This window comes from Anolis sagrei, chromosome X (genome assembly GCF_037176765.1).
Source record: "Anolis sagrei isolate rAnoSag1 chromosome X, rAnoSag1.mat, whole genome shotgun sequence".
Lineage (NCBI taxonomy): Eukaryota > Metazoa > Chordata > Lepidosauria > Squamata > Dactyloidae > Anolis > Anolis sagrei.
Genome location: NC_090034.1, coordinates 13501283 through 13520411, shown reverse-complemented (window position 1 = coordinate 13520411; position 19129 = coordinate 13501283). Strand labels below are relative to the sequence as shown.

At 45.3% G+C, this 19129-nt stretch overlaps 1 protein-coding gene across 1 annotated transcript in view; it reads left to right on the top strand.

Annotated features, from left to right (window-relative positions):
- LOC137097869 (glutamate receptor ionotropic, NMDA 2A-like) overlaps positions 1-19129 on the top strand; it is a 175351-nt gene that overhangs the window by 121829 nt on the left and 34393 nt on the right. The window contains exons 6-8 of the mRNA XM_067473162.1: positions 12014-12219; positions 12787-12955; positions 13110-13263. Coding sequence (XP_067329263.1) covers positions 12014-12219; positions 12787-12955; positions 13110-13263 — 529 coding nt within the window. The remainder of the gene's footprint in view (positions 1-12013; positions 12220-12786; positions 12956-13109; positions 13264-19129) is intronic.

The following is a 19129-nucleotide window of genomic DNA, read 5'->3' as shown; positions in this document are numbered from 1 at the left end:
GTTGTTGCTGCTGGGATTTATAGTTCACCTACAACCAAAGAGAGCACCATGGATCAAACTTGACACGCATGCATCTGGACCAAACTTGGCACTAATACTCCATATGCCCAAATGTGAACACTGGTGGAGTTAGGGGAAAATAGATCTTGATAATTGGGAGTTGTAGTTGCTGGGATTTATAGTTAACCTGTAATCTAATAAGCACAGTGGATCAAACTTGGCACGAATGCATCTGGACCAAACTTGGCACTATTTTCCCCAAACTCCACCAGTGTTCACATTTGGGCATATTAAGTATATGCCCAAATGTGAACACTGGTGGAGTTTGGGGAAAATAGATCTTGATAATTGGGAGTTGTAGTTGCTGGGATTTATAGTTCACCTGCAATCAAATAAGCACAGTGGAACAAACTTGGCACGAATGCATCTGGACCAAACTTGGCACAAATACGTACTTAATATGCCATAATGTGAACACTGGTGAAGTTTGGGGAAAATAGACTTGACATTTGGAAGTTGTAGTTGCTGGGATTTATAGTTCACCTACAATCAATGTGAGTACCATGAATCAAACTTGGCACGAATGCATCTAGACCAAACTTGGCGTGAATACTTAATATACCCAAATGTGAACACTGGTGAAGTTTCGGGAAAATAGACTTGACATTTTGAAGTTGTAGTTGCTGGGATTTATAGTTCACCTACAATCAAAGAGAATTCTGATCCCCACCAATGATAGAATTGGGCCAAACTTCCCACACAGAACTCCCATGACGAACACAAAATACTGCGACCCCTCTGACACCCCCTCACGACCCCCTCAGGGGTCCTGACCCCCAGGTTGAGTAACACTGCTCTAAGGCATCAGTGAACCCATCAACCCCTGGCTGCTGTGACTGCTACTAAGTTACAACACTATTATAGATTTGCTCCTTTACCTCTCTCTGAGCTAGTGCAACCCATTGGGTTTCCATAGGTCAGATGTGGAGCTGGGAACCAATGTGATGTTTAGATATATTTTGTCAATTACTGAAAGACCACAAAAAGTGCAATGGAGGGGCATTGAGAGAGACAGAATTGTCATGCGCCAAGCGTTTGAATATAGAGTCTATATAGAATGAGTCCCAATGAGCAAAGTTTGGGTTTGAGAACAATGGAGTGTCGATCTTGTCCTGTCTTTTCAGTAAAGTTCTTCATGTCCATTTTGTTTCCATGACCAAGGGTTGGGTGGGGAGTTCGAACCTGGATCTCCAGAGCCGTAGCCCAATGCTCAATCTTCTCTCTTTTTCAGTCCAGGATCAGCCATTTTCTCCCTTTTTCTATTCTCTGTGAAAGCCGTTGGCATCAGATCTGAGCACGGCTTTGAATGACACCGAAAGGAGCCCGGGTTTTAACTCGATTTAGCTCTCAATTAATTCAGTGTTTCAGCGCGGCAGTGCCATCTGTAAAAAGCTGGCACCCTTATTAATCTCATCTGTAACTAAACGCGAAAGCGAGTGAACGAGAGACGGAGGGAGGAAAAGGGAGCCGTTTTTAAAGGCCCCGTTTGGCCCTTTTCTGGAGCATTTGCCAACTGAGTCACACTCTCATTTTTTTGTGTCCGCTTTCACTTTGGGAGGAAGGCACGATTATGGGCAGCAGTTAAACTCCGTCCGCATTGATTCGTGGTCGTCAGGAGTCTTGGTGCGCAAGGGTGATTGTATTTAATAATGCTGGAACGGAGAGGAACGGAGAGAAAATGGAAGCAAAGGAGCCATAGCCAAGGGCATGACTTTATTTAATGTGCCCATTGGCAAATGGCTCGTACGTAATGGGCTAAATGGGGATGCTCTTATTGTCATCCCTGTATTCTTCTTATTCAGGGCAGTAATAGAACAGTAACAGTAGCACAAACAGGAACACCAGTGCTATAAGCAGTAACAGCTGATTGCTAACTGCCTTCAACCACATATAACTTACTAGCCGTCCCCTACTAGGCGTTGCTGTGGCCCAGTCTGGTGATCTGGAAAATAAAGTCACGAGAAAGTGTTGGTTTCTAATATTTGTAATTTCTTTATGCTTGTGAGTAAACAGTATTTCTTGATGGGTTATTGTAGGTTTTTTCGGGCTATATGGCCATGGTTTAGAGGCATTCTCTCCTGACGTTTTGCCTACATCTATGGCAAGCATCCTCAGAGGTAGTGAGGTCTGTTGGAACTAGGAAAAAGGGTTTATATATCTGTGGAATGACCAGGGTGGGACAAAGGACTCTTATCTGTTGGAGCTAGGTGTGAATGTTTCAACTGACCACCTTGATTAGCATATAATGGCCTGACAGTATTTCTTGATGTTTCTTTGTCAGTGTTGATGTAGAAATTGTCTGGTTTGCCTGCTCTGGAACATGCAACATATCATTGTCTTTCTTTACGGGTCCCTTTCAAATCTATGATACCATATCTGTCATATACATACATATATATGTGTGTATGTGAATCATATATATCTATATCTGTGGCTGGATGGCTCTTTGTCAGGAAGGCTTTGATTATGTTTTCTTGCCCGGGTGAAGGGAGTTGGACTGGATGGCCTTAAGGCAGCATTTCTCAACCTGGGGGGAGGGGGGGCAGAGGGGGTGTCAGAAGGGTCACCAAAGACCACCAGAAAATACAACATTTTCTGTTGGTCATGGTAGTTCTGTGTGGGGAGTTTGGCCCCATTCTATCATTGTTAGCGTTCAGAATGCTCTTTGATTGTAGGTGAACTATAAATCCCAGTAATTACAACTCCCAAATGTCAAGGTCTATTTTCCCCAAACTCCATCTGTTCTGATATTTGGGCATATGGAGTATTCATGCCAAGTTTGGGTTGAGTGGTCTCTGGATGTAAGTGAACTACAACTCTAAAACTCAAGGTCAATGCCCACCAAACCCTTCTAGTGGTCATGGGAGTCCTCTGTGCCAAGTTTGGTTCAATTCCATCGTTGGTGGGGTTCCGGATACTCTTTGATTGTAGGTGAACTATAAATCCTAGCAACTACAACTCCCAAATGACAAACTTCCAAATGTGGACCATATTTTAGTTCTTGCGGACCACTGAGGTCCACAGGTTGGGAACCACTGCCTTAGGAAGAACAAAAGAACATGTACTGTTATGTGCAATGCAGACATACATCATACAAATGACAAAATCATTTTTTTTGAGTGATGGTCACTCCTTGGGTTAGTAGGTGTCTTGTGGCCAAATTTGGCGGCAATTCGTCCAGCAGATTTTGAGTTATGATGTCACTCAAAACAAACAGAACATTTTTCTATATATAAAAGGAGACCATATGACTAAAAGATCTCAAAGACCCCATTTTGGGTCTTGCAAACTCCTTAGGACAGTGGTTCCCAACCATTTTTTGACCAGGGACCACTCTTCAACATTAGTACCAAAAGGGTTACGAATCAGTTTTGGTCAACTTTAGATTCAGTTTGGCTATTTGGGGTTCTGATTCAGAAAATGGCATTGAATACACCACATCATCTCTAGAACATATGCCATCCAGTAATTGCCATCTGCTTGCCCACAGAAAACCATATTTAATAAGCCTTGGCACTATAAGATGATTTCATGAAACCAGTTGCTTTTGTTACAATGGTGTAGTAACGGTGAAGTTGTGGACCATATTTTAGTTCCTGCGGATCACTGGGATCCATGGACCACAGGTTAGGAACCACTGCCTTAGGAAGAACAAAATTGGGATCCATATGCTGTTGTGTGCAATGTAGACATACATTATCCGCAGCTCTGCTCAGGTCTTGCAAAGTCAGAGCATTTGTGTTTTCCTTAATTGAGTCCATCCATCTGCAGTATGCTCCTCTGCTTTTCCTACCACCTCCTACCTTACATTATTGTCTTTTTGAATCATGCCTTTTCATGATATGTCCAAAGTATGACAGCCTCGGTTTAGTCGTCTTGGCTTCCAGGTCTCTTGGACCCATTTATTGGTCTTTTGGACAGTGTTTCCAATGGGTTCCGGTTCTCCATTCCCAACCATACATAGGTGCCCCCGGTGGTGCAATGGGTTAGACCGTTGTGGCGGTAGGACTGCTGACTGACATGCTAGCGGTTCAAATCTGGGGAGTGGGGTGAGCTTCTGTCTCAGCTCTAGCTTCCCATGTGGGGACATGAGAGAAGCCTCCCACAGAATGGTAAAACATCAAACATCCAGGCATCCCCTGGGCAACATCCTTGTAGTCGGGCAATTATCTCACACCAGTAGCGACTTGCGGCTTCTCAAGTTGCTCCTGACACGATTAAAAAAGCATACGTAGAGATGGAAAATACAATGGCACGGGGCATCTTAATGTTTGTATTCAGTATTTATCGTATCAGGAGCAAACCAAGGGTATTTGAGAAAACACAAAGTTTAAAAACTTGGTGTTCTATTAAATGTCCTTTGATCAGTAGCTGGCCACTTGGAGTGCCTCTGATGTTGCTATAAGGAGGTCCTCCATTGTGCATGTAGCAGGGCTCAGGCTGCATTGTAATGGTGGTCTGTGGTTTGCTCTTCTCCACACTTGCATGTCGTGGACTCCACTTTGTGGCCCCATTTCTGAAGGTTGGCTCTGCATCTTGTGGTGCCAGAGTGCAGTCTATTCAGCACTTTCCATGTCACCAGTCTTCTGTGTGCCCAGGAGGGAGTCTGTCATTTGGTATCAGCCATCAGTTGAGGTTCTGGGTTTTAGCCTGCCACTTTTGGACTCTTGCTTACTGATATGTTTCTGCGAGTATCTCTGTAGATCTTAGAAAGCTATGTCTTGATTTAATTCATTAGCATGCTGGCTGATATCCGAACAGACGATGGGTCGGAGATGTCACTGCCTTGGTCCTTTCATTATTGGCTGCTACTTTCCAGCAGATGTTAGGTAGTGAAATATCAGCTAAACAATATAATTTCTCCAGTGGTGTGGGGCATAGACATCCTGTGATAATGTGGCATATCTCATTAAGAGTCATATCCACTGTTTTAATGTGGTGCAGTGTATTTTACACTGGGCATGCGTATCCAGCAGCAGAGTAGCAAAGCGCAAGGGCAGATGTCTTCACTGTGTCTGGTTGTGATCCCTAGGTTGTGCCAGTCAGTTTTCCTATGATATTATTTCTAGCACCCACTTTTTGCTTGATAGTTCTTATAAGTCAGAGCACAGTCCAGAATGACTCCTAGGTGTATTTTAGCATGCTTCAATGCTACAGTGGGATTCCTTCCCACGTAATCCTCACTCAGAGCTTGAGATGCTTGTCTGTTCTTAAGACAAATAGCACACATCTGCATTTTGGATGGATTAGGAATCAACTGGTTTTACCTGTAGTAGGCAGTAAGAGCACCTAAAGCTTTGGAGAGCTTCTGTTCAACCATTTCAAAGCTCCTTGCTTGGGTGGTGATGGCATGATCATCAGCATATCCAAACAGAGGATAGACTGGAAATGTCACTGACATTTCAGGATCTTGCCTAGTTCCTTACAAGTCTTTATCTTATCAGGTTTCATCACTTGGATTAAGAACGAGGCCAAGGCTATATTAACTATAATATAGGTCAGAGTCCTGCATGGCAATTACGGTGTGTAATTTGGAGTTACAATATCATGGCAGTTATGTATTCATTGTCCCTAGTTTGGAGGAAGTGGGATATCCTTAATTTAGAAATTATATTAGGACCATAAAAGATCCCATCCGCACTTCAGAGCAGGCATCATTGTAATCAGTGGCAGATTGTTCCTCCATCAGTCAGTTGCAAAATTCTCATGCGAGCAATGGCCAAAGAATTGCAAAAAGGGTTTTGTTTATTGCTTATTGCAATGGGAACTGCAACCACAGATTCCTTGAAGACCTGGTTTTCTGACAGAACTGATATCTGATATCCTTTGCAACATAGAGGTACACTCACATGCCTGGGAAATGGCTGATTTGTGGTTACCAAAGCTGACGAGAAAATGAACTTTTCCTTCGCTGCCTCTTTGATCTCATTGTCCCATTGTCCTCCTTTTCTTGCCATTTTGAATAACGCTTCAAAAGAAAGGAGGAAGGTAGGAGAGATGCGGCTGCAGAAAGAGTCCATCGCCGATGCTGGCCGACACTTCTATTGAGGATGACGCCTCCGCTCTCGAAGTGGAAGGATCTATGAATAACTTTTACTGCGCAATAAAGGAGGCCGTTCATTGCCAGGGACGGCTGCCTCGCATTGTCTTTTCCAAACCGAGGAGTCTCATTCCTTTGATCGCTTTTTCTGAATCTTCAGCAAGACAGTTGGGCTTTGTGACGGGTTCTTCTTCTTTTCCTCCCATAATCCAACATGGATCCCTTAAGTTGATCCTTGCACAATGGGAATCGACTCTTTTGAAGAGTTGCATTTTCAAATGGACCTTTTGTGAAGCTGGTTCTGCCATTAGGCAAATTGAAGCAGTTGCCTCATAGGTACACATTGGAGTGAAACCGTTTCAGCAATCTAGTTCATGGCAGGTAAAGGTAAAGTTTTTCCTCCTACATTAAGTCCAGTTGTGTCTGACTCGGGGTTGGTGCTCATCTCCATTTCTAAGCCGAAGAGCCGGCATTGTCCATAGACACTTCCAAGGTCATGTGGCCAGCATGACTGCATGGAGTGCTGCTACCTTCCCGCCACAGCAGTACCTATTGATCTACTCACATTTGCATGTTTTCGAACTGCTAGGTTGGCAGAAGCTGGGGCTAACAGTGGGAGCTCACCCTGCTCCCTGGATTCAAACCTGTGACTTTTCTGTCAACAAAGTTTACCTGCTCAGCACTTTAACCCACTGCGAATTGGCTGTTTGCAAGGATGTTGTGTAGGGGATGCCCGGATGTTTTGATGTCTTACCATCCTTGTGGGAGGCTTCTCTCATGTTTTCGAACTGCTAAGTTGGCAGAAGCTGGGGCTAACAACGGGAGCTCACACTATTATTATTATTATTAAACTTTATTTGTACCCCGCTAGCATCTCCCGAAGGACTCGATGCGGCTTACAAAGGCCAAGGCTTCAACACAATAACAACAAACAATAACAATGCAGCAAATTAAAAACATAAGCAATAACACAACAAAACATTACACTATTACACAATAAAATCAGGGCCGGGCCAATGATGGGTACAGGTTAAAAAGTGCTGGGTGTGTGAGGTGGTATGTTGGAGTTCTGGGCAAGTGCAATGGAGTGCTGCTACCTTCCCGCCACAGCAGTACCTATTGATCTACTCACATTTGCATGTTTTCGAACTGCTAGGTTGGCAGAAGCTGGGGCTAACAGTGGGAGCTCACCCTGCTCCCTGGATTCAAACCTGTGACTTTTCTGTCAACAAAGTTTACCTGCTCAGCACTTTAACCCACTGCGAATTGGCTGTTTGCAAGGATGTTGTGTAGGGGATGCCCGGATGTTTTGATGTCTTACCATCCTTGTGGGAGGCTTCTCTCATGTTTTCGAACTGCTAAGTTGGCAGAAGCTGGAGCTAACAACGGGAGCTCACACTATTATTATTATTATTATTATTATTAAACTTTATTTGTACCCCGCTAGCATCTCCCGAAGGACTCGATGCGGCTTACAAAGGCCAAGGCCTCAACACAATAACAACAAACAATAACAATGCAGCAAATTAAAAACATAAGCAATAACATAACAAAACATTACACTATTACACAATAAAATCAGGGCCGGGCCAATGATGGGTACAGGTTAAAAAGTGCTGGGTGTGTGAGGTGGTATGTTGGAGTTCTGGGCAAGTGCAATGGAGTGCTGCTACCTTCCCGCCACAGCAGTACCTATTGATCTACTCACATTTGCATGTTTTCGAACTGCTAGGTTGGCAGAAGCTGGGGCTAACAGTGGGAGCTCACCCTGCTCCCTGGATTCAAACCTGTGACTTTTCTGTCAACAAAGTTTACCTGCTCAGCACTTTAACCCACTGCGAATTGGCTGTTTGCAAGGATGTTGTGTAGGGGATGCCCGGATGTTTTGATGTCTTACCATCCTTGTGGGAGGCTTCTCTCATGTTTTCGAACTGCTAAGTTGGCAGAAGCTGGAGCTAACAACGGGAGCTCACACTATTATTATTATTATTAAACTTTGTACCCCGCTAGCATCTCCCGAAGGACTCGATGCGGCTTACAAAGGCCAAGGCTTCAACACAATAACAACAAACAATAACAATGCAGCAAATTAAAAACATAAGCAATAACACAACAAAACATTACACTATTACACAATAAAATCAGGGCCGGGCCAATGATGGGTACAGGTTAAAAAGTGCTGGGTGTGTGAGGTGGTATGTTGGAGTTCTGGGCAAGTGCAATGGAGTGCTGCTACCTTCCCGCCACAGCAGTACCTATTGATCTACTCACATTTGCATGTTTTCGAACTGCTAGGTTGGCAGAAGCTGGGGCTAACAGTGGGAGCTCACCCTGCTCCCCGGATTCAAACCTGTGACTTTTCTGTCAACAAAGTTTACCTGCTCAGCGCTTTAACCCACTGCCAATTGGCTGTTTGCAAGGATGTTGTACAGGGGATGCCCGGATGTTTTGATGTTTTACCATCCTTGTGGGAGGCTTCTCACATGTTTTCGAACTGCTAAGTTGGCAGAAGCTGGGGCTAACAACGGGAGCTCACACTGTTCCTCGGTTTCAAACCTGCGACCTTTCGGTCAGCAAGTTCAGCAGCTCAGCGCTTTAACCCACTGCACCACTGGGGGCTCCTCTAGTTCATTGCAGTATGTAATCAAATTTGAATTCTTTTTCTGTTTCTGATTTGCAAGTGTTATTTCTTGTTGGATTGTGCGGTACTTACTTTGAAAGTAGTTGTTCTACTCCAGAAACTTTATTTTTGTGGTTGTCACAAACTCTGTTGAATTGGTTGAGACCCGATGAGAGATTCACTGAAAAACTAGAGCAAAATGTGCTGCAGGATATCCCTCCTGCACAAAGAAAGTTATTGCAGTTTCATAAACTTGGTCCATGTTTTTATGATAGAACTAATTACAAAATGACCTTTATAACCCAGGAACAAAAATTGTGTTACATAATATAATCATAATCAGCAACAATTTGTAGTCACATATTGGGAGAAAGTGAACTATTTAAATGCCCAGTATTATTGGGTTTTTATTATATAGATGCTTAGAGTGTGGAAGGGATTTGCTTTTTGAACAGAAGCAAACTAAATTGTTTGAAGTAGTTATACCTTCCTGTAAAAGCACCACATTTGCTGCGCCCGTACCTTGAGAAGTCTGATCTGGCCACGGTGATCCATGTCCTTGTTACATCCCGAATAGAAGACTGCAACACACTCTACGTTGTGTTGCCTTTGAAGATGGTTCAGAAACTCCAACTAGTCCAATGGGCGGCAGCCAGATTACTCACTGGAGTGACATACAGTGATCACACCACCCCAGCCTGTTGTGTCATCTCCAATGGCTGCTGGTCCATTTCCGAGCACAATTCAAAGTGCTAGTCTTGGCCTATAAAGCCCAATATGGTTCCGGCCCTGCTTACTTGTCTGAACGTATCTCCCTCTATGTACCTCCTTGGAGTTTAAGATTGTCTGGGGAGGCCCTGCTCTCGATCCCGCCTTCTTCACAAATGCGTTTGGTGGTGATGAGAGACAAGGCCTTCTTGGTGGTGGCCCCCTGCCTGTGGATCACACTCCCCAGCCAAATTAGGCCAGCTCCATCCCTCCTTTCCTTTAGGAAGAAGCTCAAAACATGGATTTGGGACCAGGCATTTGGGTAACAGGCTTGACAGCAATTGCAATGTTTTAGAACGCATTGTGGACAGGCTTTGGACTGGTTCGTTGGTCGTTGAATCAGACTCGGATATGGCAATATGGTTGATAATGTTTTAAATGGATTTTAACCTTATTTATTTACTTCATTTCTATCCCACTCTTCTCACCCCTCAGGGGACTCAGAGCGGCATACAACCTACGTCTAATGCCTCATTATACAAATCATATAAAACATAACATAAAATCACTAGAAACAATAAGCATATAAATTAAATTTAAAACCATTAAACATAATAACCCCATACACAAATCAAACATTGGACCAATCCTTTAAGCACCCTACCAGGGCCTCCCCCTTCCCCTCTCATGATCCTAAGGCAGTGCCTCCCAATTCATGGGACCCCCAGGTGCATCAGCCCCCAACTCCCAAAAATCCCAATAAATTGGCTGGAATTTCTGGGACCCACAGGCCGAGAACCAATGACCCAAGGTCTTCTTGGCTGTCTTGGATGGTGCTGTATGACTGGTCCTCTGCTAGCATCCTCCTTTTATGGCCCAGCCTCAGGAGGAAGCAGGTGTTTCTACTGGGCCTTGCAGCAGTCAGGGCCCGACTCTGCAAGGAGCCAGTCACCAGGGGCTGAGTTAAAGGCAGCCTACAATGGACAAACACTGCCATCTCCTCCAAGCTCCCTTCTGCTGATGTTCTTTGGCTGTCTTGGATGGTGCTGTATGACTGGTCCTCCACTGGCATCCTCCTTTTATGGCCCAGCCTCAGGAGGCAGCAGGTGTTTCCGCTGGGCCTTGCCTCAACCAGGCAGTCAGGGCCCGAGTCTACAAGGCCTTCGACAAGGTCCCCCATGACCTTCTGGCAATGAAACTAGTCCAATGTGGGCTAGGCAAAACTACGGTGAGGTGGATCTGTAATTGGTTAAATGGACGAACCCAGAGGGTGATTCTCCCCAATGCTTCCTCTTCATCTGGAAAGAAGTGACGAGCGGAGTGCCACCAGCAGGGTTCTGTCCTGGGCCCGGTCCTGTTCAACATCTATATTAATGACTTAGATGAAGGGCTAGAAGGCAGGATCATCACGTTTGCAGACAACACCAAATTGGGAGGGAGAGCCAATACTCCAGAGGACAGGAACAGGATTCAAAACGATCTTGACAGACTAGAGAGATGATTGGCCAAAACTAACAAAATGAAGTTGAACAGTGACAAATGCAAGATACTCCACTTTGGCAGGAAAAACGAAATGCAAAGATACAGAATGGAGGATGCCTGGCTTGAGAGCAGTACGTGTGAAAAAGATCTTGGAGTCCTCATGGACAACAAGTTAAACATGAGCCAACAATGTGATGTGGCGGCAAAAAAAGCCAATGGGATTTTGGCCTGCATCAATAGGAGCATAGGGTCTAGATCCAGGGAAGTCTTGCTACCCCTCTATTTCGCTTTGGTTAGACCACATGTGGAATACTGTGTCCAGTTCTGGGCACCACAATTCAAGAGAGATATTGACAAGCTGGAATGTGTCCAGAGGAGGGCGACTCAAATGATCAAGGGTCTGGAGAACAAGCCCTATGAGGAACAGCTTAAAGAGCTGGGCATGTTTAGCCTGCAGAAGAGAAGGTTGAGAGGAGACATGATAGCCATGTCTAAATATGTGAGAGGAAGTCATAGGTAGGAGGGAGCAAGCTTGTTTTCTGCTTCCCTGGAGACTAGGATGCAGAACAATAGCTCCAAACTACAAGAAAGGAGATTCCATCTGAACATTAGGAAGAACTTTTTCACTGTGAGAGCTGTTCAGCTTTGGAACTCTCTGCCTTGGAGTGTGATGGAGGCTCCTTCTTTGGAGGCTTTTAAGCAGAGGCTGGATGGCCATCTGTTGGGGGTGCTCTGGATGCAATTTTCCTGCTTCTTGGTAGAATGGGGTTGGACTGGATGGCCTATGGGGTTTCTTCCAACTCTGTGATTCTATGGAGATTATCAGACCCATTTCAAATGTGCATGCAAGATTGTTAGTTTTCTCAACAAATATGGGGCTATTATTTAAATAGTCAAGTAAGCAACAGCACTGGTTTTGTAGCAGTTTGCGCAAACCTTGCTTGGGCTGGGAAGGTTTTCCACCTGCAGCTTCCAGAATCCAAGCATCTCTGTCAGTTGGGGGATTGTGGGTGATGTAATCCTTGGATTGGACTCTTCCAAGCTCAGGGAGTCTGTGTTGGCCTTGAACTCACAACTGTGTCCCATCTTGGTGTTTTTTGCAGGCGGGCAAGTGGGAGAACAACACTCTGAGCCACAAGTTTTCGGTGTGGCCCCGGTACAATTCATTCAATGACAGCGAGCCGGACAACAACCACCTGAGCATTGTCACGCTGGAGGAAGCTCCCTTCGTCATCGTGGAGGACATGGACCCCTTGACAGAGACCTGCGTCAAGAACACTGTGCCGTGCCGCAAATTCATTGTCATTAAGTAAGTCCATCTTGGAGTCTCCATCCAACCCACCTCCATTCAATCTCATGCGACTCACCCAATGATCTTGGTTTCATTGATAAGATCAGATATTGCAATGTGAATCGATGTCTTCAGGCCATAGTTTTCATAGGAGCAAAAAACAAGTTGGCTCTATCTTCAGGTGGAGAAGAGGGAGCCTGCTTCCCTTCTGCTGCTCCAAACAGTCGGACATGAACCCATAAGATTCATGAGATGCCACCTGAACATTAGGAAGAACCTTTCTATTGTCATCATCAACATAGACGATTCCTCATTGTTGAGTATAATGATCTTCCAGGGTCTATTAAGTGACTGTAGACACCTATTCTGGTTCTTCATGGTCTTTTGCAGTGAGAACATTGATTTCCAGATGGAAGGTGGTCCCAACAAGAGTTTGCTTGACATGCCTTCTTCCTCTTGGAATGTTTCTCTCTTTTGCCCTCTATCTGTGCCTCTGTTTCTACTGTAACAATGGAGTAGGTTTCCTTGGAAGGTCCTTTCTGGAAGGCCAATGATCTCATGAGTGGCCTTTGCTTGTGTCCTCAGCAACATCACCAAGGAAGGGAAGAACGTGAAGAAGTGCTGCAAAGGCTTCTGCATCGACATCTTGAAGAAGCTCTCCAAGGCCATTAAGTTCACCTACGACCTCTACTTGGTGACCAATGGGAAGCACGGGAAGAAGATCAACAACGAGTGGAACGGGATGATTGGGGAGGTGAGTGCCATTAGGGACAAGAGCTCTTAATTCAAACTTGGCTCATGAGCCATTCAAGAACCTCCAGGACTTGATGGATTTCCATAAGGTCTTTTCTGGTCTAATGTTTCCCTCTCTTTCTGCCTTGGCTTGATTTCTTTCTTTTGCCCGCCAGGTGGTCAAGAAGCAAGCAGTGATGGCTGTGGGCTCCCTCACCATCAATGGCGAGCGCTCGGAGGTGGTGGACTTCTCGGTGCCCTTCGTGGAAACGGGGATCAGTGTCATGGTTTCGCGGAGCAACGGCACGGTCTCGCCATCAGCTTTTTTAGGTAACTCCCTGTTCTCCACATGCCATTGGTCTCCTTTCTCCATCAGCCAATGAAGATCTGATGTCTTTTCCTTCATACCTTGGAAATTCCTTCTCCATCTTCCCTTTTCCCCTGCTTCATCACTTTCCTCTCTTCTCCTCTCCTGTCCTCTCCTCTTCTCGTGTCCTCCTCCTCCTTTGCCTACTTTGGCCATCTTTTTCTCCTGTTCTTTTTCCTCTTCTTCCTCCTTCTTCCCCACTCCTTCTCCTCTTCCTCCTTCTTCCTGTTCCTCCTCCTCTTCTTCCTATTTCCCCTCTTCCTTCTTCTATTCCTCCTGTTCTTTTTTCTCTTTCTCTTCCTCTTCCTCCTTGCCTCCTGCTCACTTCTTCCTCCACCTTCCTCCTCCTGTTCTCCTTACTCTTCCTCCTCCTACCTTCTCTCCTCCTGCTCTCCTTTCCTCCTTCTCCTCCTCTTCCTGTTCTTTCCCCTCCTCTTCTTCCTATTTTCCCTCTTCCTTCTTCTTTTCCTCCTGTTCTTTTTTCTCTTTCTCTTCCTCTTCCTCCTTGCCTCCTGCTCACTTCTTCCTCCACCTTCTTCCACCTGTTCTCCTTACTCTTCCTCCTCCTACCTTCTCTCCTCCTGCTCTCCTTTCCTCCTTCTCCTCCTCTTCCTCCTTCTTCCTGTTCCTTCTCCTCTTCTTCCTTTTTCCCTTCTTCCTTCTTCCTCTTTGTCTTCGTCCTTGCCTCCTGCTCACTTCTTCCTCCACCTTCCTCCTCTTGTTCTTTTCACCTTCTTCCTTCCTTCTCTCCTCCTGCTCTCCTTTCCTCATTCTCCTCCTTCTTCCTGTTCCTTCTCCTCCTCTTTTCCCCTTCTTCTTCTTCTTTTCCTCTTGTTCTTTTTTCTCTTCCTCTTCATCCTTGCCTCCTGTTCTTCCTCCACCTTCCCCCTCCTCGTGTTCTCCTTACTCTCCTTACTCTCCTTCCTCCTTCCTTCTCTCCTCCTGTTCTCCTTTACTCCTTCCCTCCCTCTTCCTCCTCTTCTCCTACTTCTTTCTCCTCCCGCTTCCTCTTCCCCATTTGATTTGGCAAACTAGGTCACTCCAGCAAAGAGCGCTGGATGTTCCTTCATCATCTGGCTTTTGGCAGCTACAGAGAGTGCTGGAGAAACAGAAGGAGTTTTTTTGCTCTGTGGAGTTTGCTGTCTCCCAGTAAAGGCCAAGCGCAGAAAGAAAGGAAAAGGGCTGTGAACAACGCTGGCCCTTGGAAGCTTTCAGAAGCAGAGGAAGGCTTTCATCCTGTGCTGCTGATGCTGGTCTGGGGAGGAAAGGGAGGAGGAGGAGGAGGGAAAGATGCCTGTGAGACAGAGAAGTTTGACGTCTCTGCAGCATGCTTTATGGCTTATGCAGTCGAAATGCAGCACTGTCCAAAAGATGTTATGGATACGTATTAGGCTATATTTGTGACAAACACAATCTCTTCTCAACACAAACGATTAAGTGGAAGTTGCAAAGTTGGCAGCTGCAAAAAGGTAAAGGTAAAGGTTTCCCCTTGACATTAAGTCTAGTCGTATCCGACTGGGGGTTGGTGCTCATCTCCATTTCTAAGCTGAAGAGCCAGCATTGTCCATAGACACCTCCAAGGTCATGTGGCCAGCGTGACTGCATGGAGCGCCGTTACAGCTGCAGGGACTATCTGTAATCCTCATCAGCATCCCATTACAACACTTGGTACTCTTTGCAGAAAATGCAGCATTGCACTCCCAAAGGCCTCTATGGGGCCTAGCTCTTTCACTAAATGCCATTCATTCCCTTTCCAAAACGCACACTGCTTTCTGTCCCATGTTAGGCATGTGTTCAATCCCTTCTGGATTGTATTCCAGATTATGAGCTTTATTAAACTTTGGGAATGGAATAGGCAGACATTGGACTCATAACCTTGGATACAATGGAAAATAGAAACAATACCCTGGAGCCATGGTGGCGCAGTGGGTTAAACCGCTAACCAGCAGAACTTGCTGGTCGGCAGTTTGAACTTGTGGGATGGGGTGAGCGCTGACTGTTAGCCCCAGCGCCTGCCAACCTAACAGTTCAAAAACATGCAGATGTGAGTAGATCAATAGGTACCGCTTTGGTGGGAAGGTAACGGCACTCCATACAGTAATGCTGGCCACATGACCTTGGAGAGTCGGACACGACTGGACTTAACGTCAAGGGGAAAGCTTTCCCTTTTACCCTGGATAACTCCGTAGCTCAGGACCTTGGAGAGCTCCTTTAGCTCCAGCACTGTATAGGTCCATTTTTACAATGGATTCCCCCCATCCCTGTTATATAAAGCCGTCCTCTGTTCATACTGTTTGATGCACTTTTAGAAACAAGTCAGAAATTAATCCCTAAATTCCTTTGTTACTGTAAGTTGTATATTATAGTATATCCTTTTCATTGATATCAGCATAGCCGTAAAGCTTTGCCCATGGCTGGTTGCGTTGTGCAAGCCCCTGCTTTGAAAAGGGATACTACTTCGCCTTCTCCTCCCCTTTTGCCTCTCCTCCTCCTCTGCCTTTTTCCTTCTTCTTCTATTTCTCCTCATTCTTTTCCTTCTTCTCCTTCTCTGCCTTCTCATTCTCCTTCAGCTTCTCCCCCTCCTTCTGTTTTTCCCAACTCTTTTTCTTCTCCTCTCCTCCTCACCTGATCTTTCTCCTTCTTCTCCTCTGTCTTTTCCTCCTCCTCTTCCTTCAGCATCTTCTTTTCCTTCTCCCCTTCTATTTCTCTGCATTCTTTTCCTTCTCTTTCTCTGCTTTCTCCTTCTTCTTCAGTTCCTCCTCCTGCTCCTCCTTCTGTTTCTCCCAACTCTTTTCCTTTTCCTTCTCCTCCTCTTCTGCTCCTCTGATCTTTCTCCTTCCTCTCTGTCTTTTTCATTTCCTCCTCCTCCTGTTTCTCCCAACTCTTTTCCTCCTCCTCCTCCTTTTTCTTCGCCTTCTCATTCTCCTTCAGCTTCTCCTCCTGCTCCTCCTTCTGTTTCTCCCAACTCTTATCCTTCTCCCCCTCCTCTAATCTTTCTCCTTCTTCTCCTCTGTCTTTTCCTTCTCCTCTTTCAGCATCTTCTTTTCCTTCTCCTACTCCTTCTATTTCTCCCCATTCTTTTCCTTTTCCTCCTTTTCCTCCTCTCCTCCTCCTTTGATCTTTCTCCTTCTCTGTCTTTCCTCCTCCTCCTCCCCCCTTCAGCATCTTCTTTTCCTTCTCCTCAGCCTTCTGTTTCTCCCAACTCTTTTCCATCTCCTCCTCTCCTCCTTCTCTGATCTTTCTCCTTCTTCTCCTCTGTCTTTCCTCCTCCTCCTCCTTCAGCATCTTCTTGTCCTTCTCCTCCTTCTATTTCTCCCCATTCTTTTCCTTCTTCTCCTTCTCTGCCCTCTCATTCTCCTTCAGCTCCTCCTCCTGCTCCTCCTTCTGTTTCTCCCAACTCTTTTCCTTCTTCCCCTCTCCTCCTCCTCTGAACTTTCTCCTTCTTCTCCTCTTTCTTTCCTCCTCCTTCAGCATCTTCTTTTCCTTCTCCTCCGCCTTCTGTTCCTCCCCACGCTTTCCCCTTTTCTCCTCTTCCTCCACTCCTCCTCCTTCTGATCTTTCTCATTCTTCTCTTCCTCCTCCTCTTCTTCCTTTTTCTCCTCCTCCTTTTCCTTCACGTTCTCCTCCTTCTCAATCCAAAACCAAGTGTTCACATGAATGAGCCTTTTGTAGCTCTGCACCTTGAACTAAACCAAAGCGATTCTGTATCGAGCCAAGATGGGCTGCCTTTTCCAAATGGAAATATCTCTGAGGAATCTCACAGGGGTTGGAATGTTCCCTTGTCTCAGTTTAGCCTTGCGCTTGTCGCCAGGTCAGGCTGGCCTTTGACCAGTGTCCAGAATCGAACTCCACTGTGGGTGTGTCCTGATTTTGGGCATCCCAGGGGAAAATGCCACCCGAGGCCAGTGGAAACTAGGAAAGTGGGGTTTATAGATCTGTGGAATAATGTCCAGGGTGGAAGAAAGAACTCTTGTCTGCTTGAGGCAGGTGTGAATGTTGCAATTGGCCACCTTGATTGGCATTTAGCAGGATATTCCATCTGAACATGAGGAAGAACTTCCTGACTGTGAGAGCCGTTCAGCAGTGGAACTCTCTGCCCCGGAGTGTGGTGGAGGCTCCTTCTTTGGAAGTTTTTGAACAGAGGCTGGATGGCCATCTGTTGGGGATGATTTAAATGCAATATTCCTGCTTCTTGGCAGGGGGTTGGACTGGATGGTCCATGAGGTCTCTTCCAACTCTTTGATTTTATGATTCTATGATTTAATGGCCTTGCATCTTCAAGGTCTTGCTGCTTACTGGCTGGGGTAATCTTTGTTGGGTGGTGATTAGCTGACCCTGATAGTTTCTTGTCTCGAATTCCCCTGTTTTCTAAGTGTTCTTCTTTATTTACTGTACTTGTTTTATAATGCTGCACCACTCTAACAACTACCATGTCCAAACTACACAGAGTAGCCACTGAAATCCACAAACATATGGACAATCCACAAGTAGGTGGACAGAAAAGTGGAAACCATGAAAAAGACAAAAATCTGGCTACCAGTATTAAAAAACTCTAAAATCAGGAGAGTAAATAAAACACAATAATCAGAAAATATGGGAATTCCAGACAAGAAACAATCAGGGCCAGCTCACACCTCCTAACAAAGGATTCCCCCAGGCAGGAAGCAACCAGACCTTCAAACTGCAAGGCCATTAAATGCTAATCAAGCTGGTCAATTGCAACATTAATACCTGCCTCAAACAGACAAGAGTTCTTTCTTCCACCCTGGATATTATTCCACAGATATGTAAACCCCATTCTCAATGACGTATAGACTAGAATTGGGAGTTTAGTGAAACCTCCTTCTCTATAGAATTTTTTGAATTGAGGCTGGATGGTCATCTGTTGGGAGGGCTTTCACTGCATCTTCCTGCCTGGCTGAAGGGAGTTGGACTAGATGCCATGGAATAAAATAATGATGATGATGACTAGGATTTGGAATAATAATAGTAATGTATTGTCGAAGGCTTTCATGGCTGGAATCACTGAATTGTTGTAGGTTTTTAGTGTTATATGGCCATGTTCTAGAAGCATTCTCTCCTGATGTTTTGCCTGCATCTATGGCAAGCATCCTCAGAGGTTGCCTGCCATAGATGCGGGCAAATGTCAGGAGATAATGCTTCTAGAACATGGCCATATAACACAAAAAAACTACAACAACCCAATAACAGTAATCATAATAATGATGAGGTATATAAAATTTGGAGTAATAATAATGTAAGTATATGCTAGACTTAGTAAGGGCCCCCGGTGGCGCAGTGGGTTAAAGCACTGAGCTGCTGAGCTTGTTGATCGAAAGGTCGCAGGTTCGATTCCGGGGAGCGGCTGTCAGCCCTAGCTTCTGCCAACCTAGCAGTTCGAAAACATGCAAATGTGAGTAGATCAATAGGTACCGCTCCGGCGGGAAGGTAACGGCGCTCCATGCAGTCATGCCGGCCACATGACCTTGGAGGTGTCTACGGACAACGCTGGCTCTTCGGCTTAGAAATGGAGATGAGCACCACACCCCAGAATCAGACATGACTGGACTTAATGTCAGGGGACTACCTTTACCTTTACCTATGCTAGACTTGGGATGATGATGATGATAACATAGATACATGGTAGATTTGGAACAACAGCAATGACAACAACAACAATAATAATGTAAATATATGGTAGGATTTGGAATAAAATGATGATGATTAGGATGATTAGGATTTGGAATAATAATCCCAGTAGCTGTAATAATGATGATGTGTTGTCGAAGGCTTTCATGGCCGGAATCACTGGGTTGCTGGGAGTTTTCT